General features: G+C 34.9%; 1 protein-coding gene across 5 annotated transcripts in view; it reads left to right on the top strand.

Annotated features, from left to right (window-relative positions):
- The window catches only part of PSD3 (pleckstrin and Sec7 domain containing 3), a 734,808-nt gene that overhangs the window by 396,753 nt on the left and 324,213 nt on the right, over positions 1–13,842 (top strand). For all 5 annotated transcript variants that reach the window (XM_042983313.1, XM_042983312.1, XM_042983314.1 and 2 more), the window contains one exon: positions 11,812–11,901. In XM_042983313.1, coding sequence (XP_042839247.1) covers positions 11,812–11,901 — 90 coding nt within the window. The remainder of the gene's footprint in view (positions 1–11,811; positions 11,902–13,842) is intronic.

Genomic DNA, 13,842 nt, shown 5'->3' with positions numbered 1-13,842 from the left:
AATGCAGTTTGTATGAAAATCCCAATGAAATATTTTCAGAAATAGAAAAAAAATAAGGCTAATATTCATATGAATTCTCAAGATCAGAGAGGAAATAAATGAAATAGAGACTAAAAGGACAGTAGAAAAAAATCAGTGAAAATGAGAGCTGGTTCTTTGAAAATACAAACAAAATCAATAAACTCTTAAACTAGATTAAACAAGAAAAAAAGATAGAGGACTCAAATAAAATAAGAAATGAAAGAGAAGTTACAAGTGATACCACAGAAATGACAAGTGACTACTATGAAAAATTATATGCCAACAAGATGGACAACCTAGAAGAAATGAACAAATTCCTAGAAACATACAATCTCCCAACACTGAATATGAAAAAATAGAAATTTTGAATAGACTTTTACCAGTAAGGAGATTAAACAATAATCAGAAACCTCCCAACAAATGAAAGTTCAGGATCAGATGGCTTCATTGTCAAATTCTGTCAAACATGCAAATAATATTTAATATTCTTCTCAAATTCTTCCAAAAAACTGGAGAGGAGGGAGCCTTTTCCAACACATTTCACAAAGCTAGCATTATCCTGATAAAAAACCCAGACAGGACACCACACAAAAAGGAAAATTATAGGCTACTACATGGATGAACATAGAAGCTAAAATCCTCAACAAAATATTAGTAAACCAAATTCAATAATATGTTAAAAGAATGATACACCATGATCAAGTGTCACTTATTTTAGGAATGCAAGGACAGTTCAACAGCTGCAAATCTGTGATATATCACATTAACAAAATGTAAGATAAAAATCACGATCATCTCAATACACACAGAAAAAGCATTTGATAAAATTCAGTAGTCATTTATGAGACAAACTCAACAAAATGGGTATAGAGGGAACATACCTAGACTTAATAAAGGCCATATATGACAATCCCAGAACTAGTATCATACTCAACAGCAAAGAACTGAAAGCTTTTCCTCTAAGAACAGGAATAAGACAGTTTTGTCCACTTCTGTCACTTTTATTCAACATAGTACTGGAAATCCTAGCTATAGCAGTTAGACAAGAAAAAGAAAAGGCATCCAAATCAGAAAGAAGTAGAACTATGTTCACAGATGACATGCTACTACATATTGAAAACCCTGAAGACGCCACCAAAAACCTGATCAGTTGGAACTGATAAATTTATTCAATAAAGTTGCAGGACACAATATCAATATACAGAAATCCATGGCATTTCTCTATGCTAATAATAAAACATCAGAAAGATGAGTTAAGAAAACGATCCCATTTACAACTGCATCACAAAAAATAATATATCCAGGAATGAATTTAACCACAGAGGTGAGAGACTTGTACTCTGAAAACTGTAAGACACCAATGAAATAAATTGAGGATGACACAAATAAATGGAAACATATTCCATGCTCATGGGTTAGAAGAATTACTATTGTTAAAATGTCCATGCTACCCAAAATAATCTACAGATTTAATTCAGTACTAATCAAAATTCCGATGGCATTCTTCACAGAAGTACAACAAGTAATTGTAAAATTTGTATGGAACTGCAAAAGATTCTGAATGGCCAAAATGAGCTTGAGAAAGAACAAAGCTGGAGGTATCGTGCTACCTGACTTCAAACTATAATACAAAGCTATAGTAATCAAAATATGTCATTGGTATGAAAATAGACACACAGATCAGTGAAACAAAATTCAGAGCCCTAAAATAAATCCACACTTATATGGATAATTAAACCACAACACAGGAACCAAGAACATACAATGGAGAAAGGGGTAGTCTCTTCAATAAATAGTGCTGGGAAAGCTGTACAGCTGTATGCAAGGGAATGAAACCAGAACTACTGTCTTAAACCGTATACAAAAATTAACTCAAAATGGGTTAAAGACTTGAATATAAGACCTGAAACCATAAAATTCCTAGTGGGAAACTCCTGGGCATCAGTCCTCGTGATGTCTTTTTGGATGTGACTTCAAAGACAAGAGAAACAAAAGCAAAAATAAATAAATAAATAAATAAATAAATAAATAAATAAATAAATAAATAAAGGGACTCTTCGATACTAAAAAGCTTGTGCACAGCAAAGGAAAATCATCATCAAAACAAAAAGGCAACCTATTGAATGTGGGAGATATTTGCAAACCGTATATCCAATAAGGGGTTAATATCCAAAATATATAAAAACTCATGCAGCTCAACAACAACAACAAAAAACAAATAACCTGATTCAAAAATGGATAGATGATCTGAATAGACATTTATCTGGGGAAGACATACACATGGCCAAAAGGCACATGCGAAGATGCTTAGCATCATAATTATTAAGGAAATGCAAATCAGAACCACAGTGAGGTATCACCTCACACCTGTTACAATAGCTATTATCAAAAAGACAAGAAATAAGTGTCAGGTGGGATGTGGGGAAAGGGAACCTTTGTACACTGTTGGGATTGTAAAATGGTATACCCACTATGGAAAACATTATGGAGATTCCTCAAGAAATTAATAATAGAATTACCATAAGACCCAGCTATTCTACTTCTGTAAATTTTTTTGAAGAATATGAAAACACTAATTCAAAAAGATGTGTTCATCCCTATGTTTGTTGCAGCATTATATATAGTCGCCCAGATATGGAAATAGGCTAGGGGTCCATCAATAGACAAATATAAAAACGATATATAGTGTTACTGATCTTAGCACGGAAACTCACAGTTTTTCCCCATTGAGGATGATATTAGTGGTGGGTCTTTCATATATGGCTTTTATGATCTTGAGGTATGGTCCTTCTGTTCCTACTATTTTGAGGGTTTTTACCAAGAAAGGATGCTGTATTTTGTCAAATGCTTTTGCTGCATCTATTTAGAGTATCATGTGGTTCTTGTCCTTTCTTTTTTTGGTGTGATGTATCACATTGATTGTTTTGTGGATATTGAACTAGCCCTGCATCCTGGGTATAAATCTCACCTGGTCGTGGTGAATAATTCTTTTAATGTATTGTTGGATCCAGTTGGCTAGTATCTTGTTGAGTACTTTTGCATCCATGTTCATGAGGGAAATTGGTCCGTAGTTCTCCTTTTTAGTGGGATCTTTGTCTGGTTTTGGAATCAAGGTAATGCCGGCTTCATAGAATGAGTTTGGAAGTTTTCCATCCATATTTATTGGAACAGTTTCGAAAGAATAGGTGTTAACTCTTCTTTAAATGTTTGGTAGAACCCCCTGGAAAGCCATCCTGCCCTGTCCTCTTGTTTATTGGGAGATTTTTGATTATTGATTCAATTTCTTTACTGGTTATGGGTCTGTTCAAATTTTCTATTTATTCTTGTTTCAGTTTTGGTAGTTTATATGTTTCTAGAAATTGGTCCATTTCTTCCACATTGCCCAATTTATTGGCATATAATTGCCCATAATATTCTCTTATTATTGTTTATATTTCTGCAGTGTTGGTTGTGATTTCTCCTCTTTCATTCTTGAGTTTATTTATTTGGGTCTACTCTCACCACTGTTGTTCAGCATAGAATTGGAAGTCCTAGCCTCAGCAGTCAGACAACATGAATAAAAGGTACCCAGATCAGCAAGGAGAAAGTCAAATTTTCACTCTTCACAGATGACATGATACTCTATATGGAAAACCCAAAAGATTACACCAAAAAACTGCTAGAATTGATACATGAATTCAGCAAAGTCCCAGGATATAAAATCAATGAACAGAAATCAGTTGCATTTCTATACACCAATAATGAAGCAACAGAAAGAGAAATCGAGGAATCAATTCCGTTTACAATTGCACAAAAAACCATAAAGTACCTAGGAATAAACATAACCAAAGAGGTGAAGAATGTATACACTGAAAACTATAGAAAGCTTATGAAAGAAATTGAAGCAGACACAAAAAAATGGAAAAATGTTCCATGCTCCTGGATTGGAAGAACAAACATTGTTAAAATGTCAATACTACCCAAAGCAGTCTACATATTCAATGCAATCCCTATCAAAGTAACACCAGCATTCTTCGCAGAGCTAGAACAAACAATCCTAAAATTTGTATGGAACCAGAAAAGATCCCACATAGCCAAAGCAATCTTGAAAAAGAATACCGAAGCTGGAGGCATCACAATCCCGGACTTCAAACTGTATTACAAAGCTGTAATTATCAAGACAGTATGGTACTGGCACAAAAACAGACATCAGATCAACGGAACAGAATAGAGAACCCAGAAATGGACCCAGAAATGTATGGCCAACTAATCTTTGACAAAGCAGGAAAGAATATCCAATGGAATAAAGATGGTGATGGGACAACTGGACAGCGACATGCAGAAAAATGAACCTGCACCACTTTCTTACACTATACACAAAAATAAACTCAAAATGGATTAAAGACCTAAACATAAGACAGGAAGCCATCAGAATCCTCAAGGAGAAAGCAAGCAAAAGCCTCTTTGAACTCAGCCGCATCAACTTCTTAGCACATCTTCAGAGGCAAGAGAAACAAAATAAAAAATGAACTGTTGGGACTTATCAAGATAAAAAGCTTCTGAACAGCAAAGGAAACAATCAACAAAACTAAAAGGCAACCAACAGTATCGGAGAAGATATTTGCAAATGACATATCAGATAAAGGGTCCAAAATTTATAATTAACTTATCAAACTCAACACCCAAAAAACAAATAATCCAGTGAAGAAATGGTCAGTAGATATGAATAGACACTTTTCCAAAGAAGACATCCAGGTGGCTAACAGACACATGAAAAAATGCCAACATCACTCATCATCAGGGAAATAGAAATCAAAACCACAATGAGATACCACCTCACACCAGTCAGAATGGCTAAAATTAACAACTCAGGCAAAAACAGATGTTGGTGAGGATGTGGAAAAAGAGGGTCGCTTTTGCACTGGTGGTGGGAATACAAACTGGTGCAGCCACTCTGGAAAACAGTATGGAGGTTCCTCAAAAAATTAAAAATAGAATTACCCTATAACCCAGCAATTGCACTACTAGGTATATATCCAAGGGGTAGAGATGTATTTCGAAGGGGCACATGCACCCCAATGTTTATAGCAGCACTATCAACAATAGCCAAAGTATGGAAAGAGCCCAAATGTCCATCGACAGATGAATGGATAAAGAATAGGTGGTACATATATACAATGGAGTATACTCAGTAATCAAAAAGGATGAAATCTTGCCATTTGCACCAACATGGATGGAACTAGAGGGTATTATGCTAAGTGAGATAAGTCATTCAGAGAAAGACAAGTATCATATGACTTCACTCATATGTCGAATTTAAGATACAAAACAGGTGAACATAATGGAAGGGAAGCAAAAATAATATAAAAACAGAGAGGGGGACAAAACATAAGAGACTCTTAAATACAGAGAACAAACTGAGGGTTGCTAGAGGGGCTGTGGGTGGGGGGATGGGCTAAATGGGTAAGGGGTATTAAGGAAAACACTTGCTGGAATGAGCACTGGGTGTTATACATAGGGGATGAATCACTGGAATCTACTCCTGAAATCATTATTGCACTATATGCTAACTAACTTGGATGTAAATTAAAAATAAATGAATAAATAAATAAATAAGAATATATAGTATATTCAATGGAATATTAGTCATAAAAAGAATGAAATCTTGCCATTTGTGACATTATTGGACTTTGAGAATATTACCCTAAGTGAAATAAGTCATATGGAAAAAGACAAATACTGTGTGATTTCCCTCATATATGGAAACTAAAAAAATAAATGAACAAACTAAAGAAAACAAACTCATAGGTACAGAAAACACAGTAGTGGTTACCAGAATTTAAGAGGGTTAGGGGGTGGGTGAAATGGGTAAAGGGGGTCAGCTGTATGGTGATAGATGGTAATTGGACTTGTGGTGTGATCATGTGGTAGTGTTTGCAGATGTCAAGTTATACACCTGTACACTTGAAACACATATCTATGTATGTGTGTGTGTGTGTGTGTGTGTGTGTGTGTATACACACACACACATACATATATGCATTTGGCATGTATATACATACATGCATACATATATATAAGAAAGTACTCTATGATTCCCTTTATGTGAGCCATCTAAAGCAGTCAAATTCATAGAAACAAAAAGAAAGTAGAATGATTGTTACTATAGGCGCAGGGGGTGGGAAAGAAGGGTTGTTTTGTTTTGTTTTACTTTTTTTAACGTTTATTTATTTCTGAGAGAGAGAGAGAGAGACAGAGCATAAACGGGGGAGGGTCAGAGAGAGAGGGAGACACAATCTGAAACAGGCTCCAGGCTCTGAGCTTTCAGCACAGAGCCCTATGCGGGGCTCAAACTCATGGACCACGAGATCATGACCTGAGCCGAAGTCGGATGCCAAACCGACTGAGCCACCCAGGTGCCCCCAGCGGGGTTGTTTTTTAATGGGTATAGAGTTTAAGATTTGCTATATGCAATAGTTTTCGAAATCTGTTTTATAGCCATGTGAATATACTTAACACTGCTGAATTTTACACTTAAGTATGGTTATGATGGTAAATTTTTTGCTATGTGATTTTTAGCCACAATAAAGTGCAATGACAAAAATAACTTACTACAAAGCTATAAGAATCAAGAGCGTATTATACTGGCATCCAGTCATACATCCAGATTACAGTAGAATTGAGAATTCATAAGAAAACCCTTATTTTTTTCATGTCTTTAGTTTTAATGTTTCATTTCTTTTTTTTTTTCAATATATGAAATTTATTGTCAAATTGGTTTCCATACAACACCCAGTGCTCATCCCAAAAGGTGCCCTCCTCAATACCCATCACCCACCCTCCCCTCCCTCCCACCCCCGATCAACCCTCAGTTTGTTCTCAGTTTTTAAGAGTCTCTTATGCTTTGGCTCTCTCCCACTCTAACCTCTTTTTTTTTTTTTTTCCTTCCCCTCCCCCATGGGTTTCTGTTAAGTTTCTCAGGATCCACGTAAGAGTGAAAACATATGGTATCTGTCTTTCTCTGTATGGCTTATTTCACTTAACATCACACTCTCCAGTTCCATCCACGTTGCTACAAAGGGCCATATTTCATTCTTTCTCATTGCCATGTAGTACTCCATTGTGTATATAAACCACAATTTCTTTATCCATTCATCAGTTGATGGACATTTAGGCTCTTTCCATAATTTGGCTATTGTTGAGAGTGCTGCTATAAACATTGGGGTACAAGTGCCCCTATGCATCAGTACTCCTGTATCCCTTGGATAAATTCCTAGCAGTGCTATTGCTGGGTCATAGGGTAGGTCTATTTTTAATTTTCTGAGGAACCTCCACACTGCTTTCCAGAGCGGCTGCACCAATTTGCATTCCCACCAACAGTGCAAGAGGGTTCCCGTTTCTCCACATCCTCTCCAGCATCTATAGTCTCCTGATTTGTTCATTTTGGCCACTCTGACTGGCGTGAGGTGATATCTGAGTGTGGTTTTGATTTGTATTTCCCTGATGAGGAGCGACGTTGAGCATCTTTTCATGTGCCTGTTGGCCATCCGGATGTCTTCTTTAGAGAAGTGTCTATTCATGTTTTCTGCCCATTTCTTCACTGGGTTATTTGTTTTTCGGGTGTGGAGTTTTGGTGAGCTCTTTATAGATTTTGGATACTAGCCCTTTGTCTGATATGTCATTTGCAAATATCTTTTCCCATTCCGTTGGTTGCCTTTTAGTTTTGTTGGTTGTTTCCTTTTCTGTGCAGAAGCTTTTAATCTTCATAAGGTCCCAGTAATTCATTTTTGCTTTTAATTCCCTTGCCTTTGGGGATGTGTCGAGTAAGAGATTGCTACAGCTGAGGTCAGAGAGGTCTTTTCCTGCTTTCTCCTCTAGGGTTTTGATGGTTTCCTGTCTCACATTCAGGTCCTTTATCCATTTTGAGTTTATTTTTGTGAATGGTGTGAGAAAGTGGTCTAGTTTCAACCTTCTGCATGTTGCTGTCCAGTTCTCCCAGCACCATTTGTTAAAGAGACTGTCTTTTTTCCATTGGATGTTTTTTCCTGCTTTGTCAAAGATAAGTTGGCCATACGTTTGTGGGTCTAGTTCTGGGGTTTCTATTCTATTCCATTGGTCTATGTGTCTGTTTTTGTGCCAGTACCATGCTGTCTTGATGATTACAGCTTTGTAGTAGAGGCTAAAGTCTGGGATTGTGATGCCTCCTGCTTTGGTCTTCTTCTTCAAAATTACTTTGGCTATTCGAAGAAAACCCTTATTTTTATGGTCAGTTGATTTTCAACAAGGATGCCAAGATCTAAAGGTATAAAAATTTTGGAAAACATAGAGTAAATATTTCTGACCTTGGATTACGTAATAATTTGTTACATTCGACAATAAAAACACAAGTAGTAAAAGAAAAAAAAACTCTGATAAATTGGGTTTCATATAGATCAAAACTTTTTGTGCTTTAGACAACACCATCAAGAAAAGACAACCTACCGAATGGGAGAAAATATTTGCGAAGTATATATCTGATAAGGAGTTTTATATCCAGAATATATAAATAACTCCTACACTCAACAATAAAGACAAATGACTCAATAACAAAAGGGCAAAGGATTTGAGTAGGGATTTATTCAAAGAATATATACAAATGATCAATATGTGGATGAAAGATGCTGAACATCATTCATTAGTCATTAGGGAATTACAAATCAGAACCACAAGATTGCAATTCATATCTGCTAGAAATGGCTAAAATAAAATGGACAGATAAATGTTGGTAAGGATGTAGAGAAATTGGAACTCACACTTCTAGTGGGGATGTAAACTGGTGTGGCCTGTTTGGAAAAAAAATTCTGATAGTTCTTCAAATGATTAAATGCAGAGTTACCATATGACATAGCAGTCCCACTCCTGAATTAAATACATAGGAGGAATGAAAATATATGTCTATGCAAAAACTTTACACAAATATTTACAGTAACATTGTTGATAATAACCAAAATGTGGAAACAGTCCAAATAGCCATCAGCTTATAAATGGGTACACAAAATTTGGTATATTCATACAATGGAATGTTATTTGCCAATAAAAATAAATATTGATTCATGCTAAAATATGGACATACCTTGAAAACAATATGGTAGATGAAAGAAGCCAGTCAAAAAAAGGCCACACTTTATATGATTCCACTTATGTGAAGTGCTCTTGCATAGGCAAATCCATACAAATAAAAAGATAATTAGTGGTTGCCAGGAGATGAGTATTGGGGATGGGAGAAGAGATATGAGTACTGACTGCTAATGGATATGATTATCTTTTAGGGTGATAAAAGTATTCTGAATTTAGATAATGGTGATGGATGTACAACTCTATATGTGTATTATGAATCACTGAATTGTATAATTCAAAAGGATGAATATTATGTGAATATCATTTCAGTAAAGCTAGTATTTTAAGAAAGCTTCAGTGAGCTGACACTCCTCCTTCATCATATTAAAAAATTAACTCTCTTTATTTTACTTTTTCTCCTAGTAGTCATAATTGTTTACTTTTCCATAGTTTTTTTTTTTTTTTTGTATGTGTGTGTTAATAGGTTTTTATACTTGGGAGACTTTTATTGATTATTGTTTGATATGTATTTTTAACAAAAACTGTATAAACTGAAATGAAAGTTTCATATCTATTTTGATACCTTTGATGACTATAATACTACAAGTATTTAAATATAAATTGTTCTTCAAGAAATTTTTGTTATTAACAATACAAAATTAATAAAAATGATGTTACAAGTATTTGAATTCACATCATATATTAAAGAACATTTTGGTTTTTAACTAATGATTAAATTATGCCCTCTTTTGGTTTGGTTAAAAGCAAAGAATTGGAAACTGTCTGACTTGGAAAAGACATTATTCATTCATTTTCTCAAATCCTCAGAACATAATCAAAAACACCATGTCAAGTCATATCAACATTACTATTAAATATACTTGTTACTTTTTACCTTGTTCTGATATCTTTGATAAAGACTGGGAAGGTTGAGTTATTGTGTTTTTCAATATAGTGTTGTGAAACTATTTTTTATTAAAGTTTCTGTGCTTTAAATAAGTTTTAATCAAAACTTAGGGCTAGAGATTTAACTTACTTAAATTATGGAAATATCTACCAAATTCACTGGCAAAACCATTTCTCATTGTTAAAACATTCACTCAGTCTTTCATATGCATTCTGACTATGCCCTCTTTGCTAGTGGAAGAGGCAAGGTTTTTAACAAAAGTTATTTAGCACTTTCACTAAAATTAATTAGATAGGATGGGTTGGACTATTTGTTTCGTGTCTTAAAGTAGAAGAGCAGTTGTGAGACAGGAAGTGGGAAGTGATTACTTTTAAGATACACAGGTGTATATGTTCCCAGGCATATATGTACTTTTGAAGTTAAAGTGTTGTGTACATAAGCTCTTAAACGTATCCTTGGCTTTGTATTCCTTTTAAAATCTTTATTTCCTGGAATATTTTTCCTCAACTTGAAGGCTAATGTTCTACCCCACTCTTAGTCGTTCATGAAAAATAACCTCGTGGAACATACATTTTATTTGTATGCATATTGTGTACAAGGATATTGATAAGCTGGTACACTTCCTGTTCACTTGGACCACATTTTGGCAAAGACCACACTTTGCCTGTGCCTGTTGTGGATAGATTTCTCTTGGTGTCCAGATTGAACCTCTGAATCCTTCACGACTGGTGGCTCTTACTAGTTGACTAGAGCTGGCATAAGAGACACTTCTCTTTCATACCACCTTTATTAGTTTCCTCACTCTGACATATTTGTATCTTCTCTTTTTTTGTAGTTTAGATTTCCTAATTACATTTTACTTTTTTTCATTTTGTTTATTAATGTGATTTTTTTGTTATTGAGCTTATCCTTCAATCAGTTTGGAAATGTGTTTGGAAATAATTTTCCACGAGTCTCTTGCATTTCTGTACATTTTGTGAACAGAAGCTTTGATTGCCTTTGTTCCGGTCTACTTTTACACATTTTTTTCTATAGTGAGCAGCTTTGGAATATATAATGACTAGAGAGCAATGCATAAGTTTGTTTATAGCCTTGGATGATACGAGTTGGTTCGTTCCTTTAGAGCAAAAGTGATAGGCTTATTGCCCATTACAGTTATTCAGATTCCCACATCTCAGTGCTCCTTTCCTGTATCACAACCCACCACGTGTGCATATCAACTGTCCCCGCTCAGGTTCTCTGAGAATTGGGACTCTGGAAACTGGAGCAAGAAAATGCTGTCATTTTGGTTGCTCCTGTTGCTGTAATAAATGCCTGTGCCTCTGACTCAGGACACTTATTACTTCATCTGGTAATGTGAGATAGTGATAGACTAGTTTGTTAGAGTGAAAGTGGCTAAAATCTCAGATCCTTCACAGTTCTTGACAATATGTAGGAAATACAAATAAGCAAATAAATAGCTACCAGAGTTCAGCTCAGAAATGTCATTTTATCCATGTTTTTCATTAAAAACTAACATATATATCATATGTATAAATGTAGCATAAATTTCTCAGATTTTTTCTTAGGTTAAAGTAAAGGTTTGGCATAATTCTGCTATTTATATTTAATGACTGTTTTGAAAGCATAATAAGCCATCTGTTTCTCATATGCATATAAGTTTGTATTATACGTATGTATGGATATATACACATATATGAGGGGTGTGTATTCATGGTTTGAAAAACCAAATCAGTCTTGCTTTGCTTAATCATATTTTTAAGGATTCCATGTGTGTCATGATGATGTATTATTTGCCTCTATTCCAGAATATTGGAAAGAAGATGACCTGCCAAGAGTTCATTGCAAACCTCCAAGGGGTAAATGAAGGTGGTGATTTCTCCAAGGATCTATTGAAAGTAAGTATTGAAATATTGGTTTTTAAAATATGCTTATATGTATCTTTCTGCTTGTTTTTAAATATAAAATAGATAGGCTAAGGACCACTTAAGTATTTGGTTTTTGCTTTTGGTTTTGGTGATATTTCTGTTGGGCCTCATCTTTGATGTGTCAGACTGCAAGTACCCTTTAATGAATTAATGCTAAAAGTTCACATTGTAATCAATAATACTGAGATAATAAGTAGATTTGGAATAATTGGTGATTCATAGTGGGAAGTTTTTGATTCATTTGCAAGTGTACTGTCAGAACTTGAGAAAGATCACAAAGGTATATTCACTATGGAAAAGAAAAAAAAACATTTACATGGTATAATGGAAGCAGTTCTGACTGTATTCAGTCCCTAGTTACAGAGCCACTTAGGTTGTCTATGGAAATGTAAGTAATTGCAGAATACCTGAATTATTTCTACTTGGCTTTATTATTGGTAACAATCAGCATGCTTTTCCCTATCAGATTTTCAAGGAGACAACAAAATCAGCTTTGGAATTCATAACATTCTATAGCAGTATAGATGAGATATGCATTTGATTAAATACAAAATAGTGATTGATAATAGATGTGAATATTTTAGAAGTTCAGGATAAGATGTGTATGTTCACAGGTTTCTATTTGATTCTAGCGTTCTTTTCTAGAACTTTGTACATATGTAGGCTTTGAATTTGCTAAGGAAACACATGTAAATCATGGTATGATCTTTCTCTCTCAAAAATAAACAATAAAAACAAAGAAATGAGAATTGACAGGAAAAATTTTCACAGTGAACCTTTTAGATTTTATTCGTAGGCTTATGGTAACATGCATGACTGTGGATGAATTATTGGGCAGATTTAGAGCAAGTGTGATGGAGCTATCTGAAACCAAATGTAGTTAACATACAGTCCAGTGGCTGCCGTTCACCTTGGATAAACATATGTTCTTTGATTTACTTTGCCAAGAATTTGCTGGATGACTTGTTATAGTTGGGACTATATTGAGATCCTATTTATAAACCTCAGGGGAGAAAACATGTATTATACTCTTTTTTATTTACTGTAGGAAGATGACAGTGAAATAACACCGAAAATGACGGTGGCATTTAGCATGGAAATTGCCAGGTAAAATACTGATTCCCTTTGATAGCAAACCTCAGCCACTCACCCTCCTAAGATGAGGGTTTTCCCTTTCAGTAAGAATCTGGATTTTACTGCAGATTTCAATCAAGAAAAGGTTTTCTTCAAACCATTTTTGTTTCATTTCTCTTTTTGATGTGGCTCTCCTTTTTTCCTTCCCTGCCCTCCTTCTTCTTCCCCCTCCTCCTTTCCCTCCCTTACTGCCTCTGTTTCAATTTATATATGTCTTTTCCTTTCTCTTTTGTTTTTCTTTTTGTCTCTCTTCTTTCTTCTCTCTCGTCTCGCTCTCTCAGACTCTCTCCCTCACTGTCTTTCTCAGTGGCTATCTCATGATTCTCTTGAGAGATAAATTAGTAGGTGGAATTCAAGTTAATATTTGAACTTTTGTGGAAAGTGATTATACACATGCCATACAGACAGATAACATACCTATATACAGATAAACAGAAAACACTTGGTATCATCTTACAAGGTTTTGAGTAACCTAACTCCCTTACACCCTCTCTCCAACTTAAAAATTACAGGCATATACAACATTCAGTTTAATTTATTAGGTAACATGAATAGAGTTAAATGGATTGAACTGAGGTTTTCATTGATACATAGTGATATTATTACTTTTAGATTTCTTTGGATCAAAAGTAGCATTTGTTATTTATTTTTATTTATTAATTTAGAGGGAGAGTGAGAAATAGAGAGTGTGAGCATGGAAGGGGGCAGAGAGAGGGAGAGAAAGAATCCCAAGCAGGCTCCTTGCTGTCAGCACAGATCCTGATGCAGGGTTTGGTC

This window comes from Panthera tigris, chromosome B1 (genome assembly GCF_018350195.1).
Source record: "Panthera tigris isolate Pti1 chromosome B1, P.tigris_Pti1_mat1.1, whole genome shotgun sequence".
NCBI classification, from domain to species: Eukaryota; Metazoa; Chordata; class Mammalia; order Carnivora; family Felidae; genus Panthera; species Panthera tigris.
Note: the sequence above shows the minus strand (reverse complement) of the source record. Positions and strands in the feature narration are given on the sequence as shown.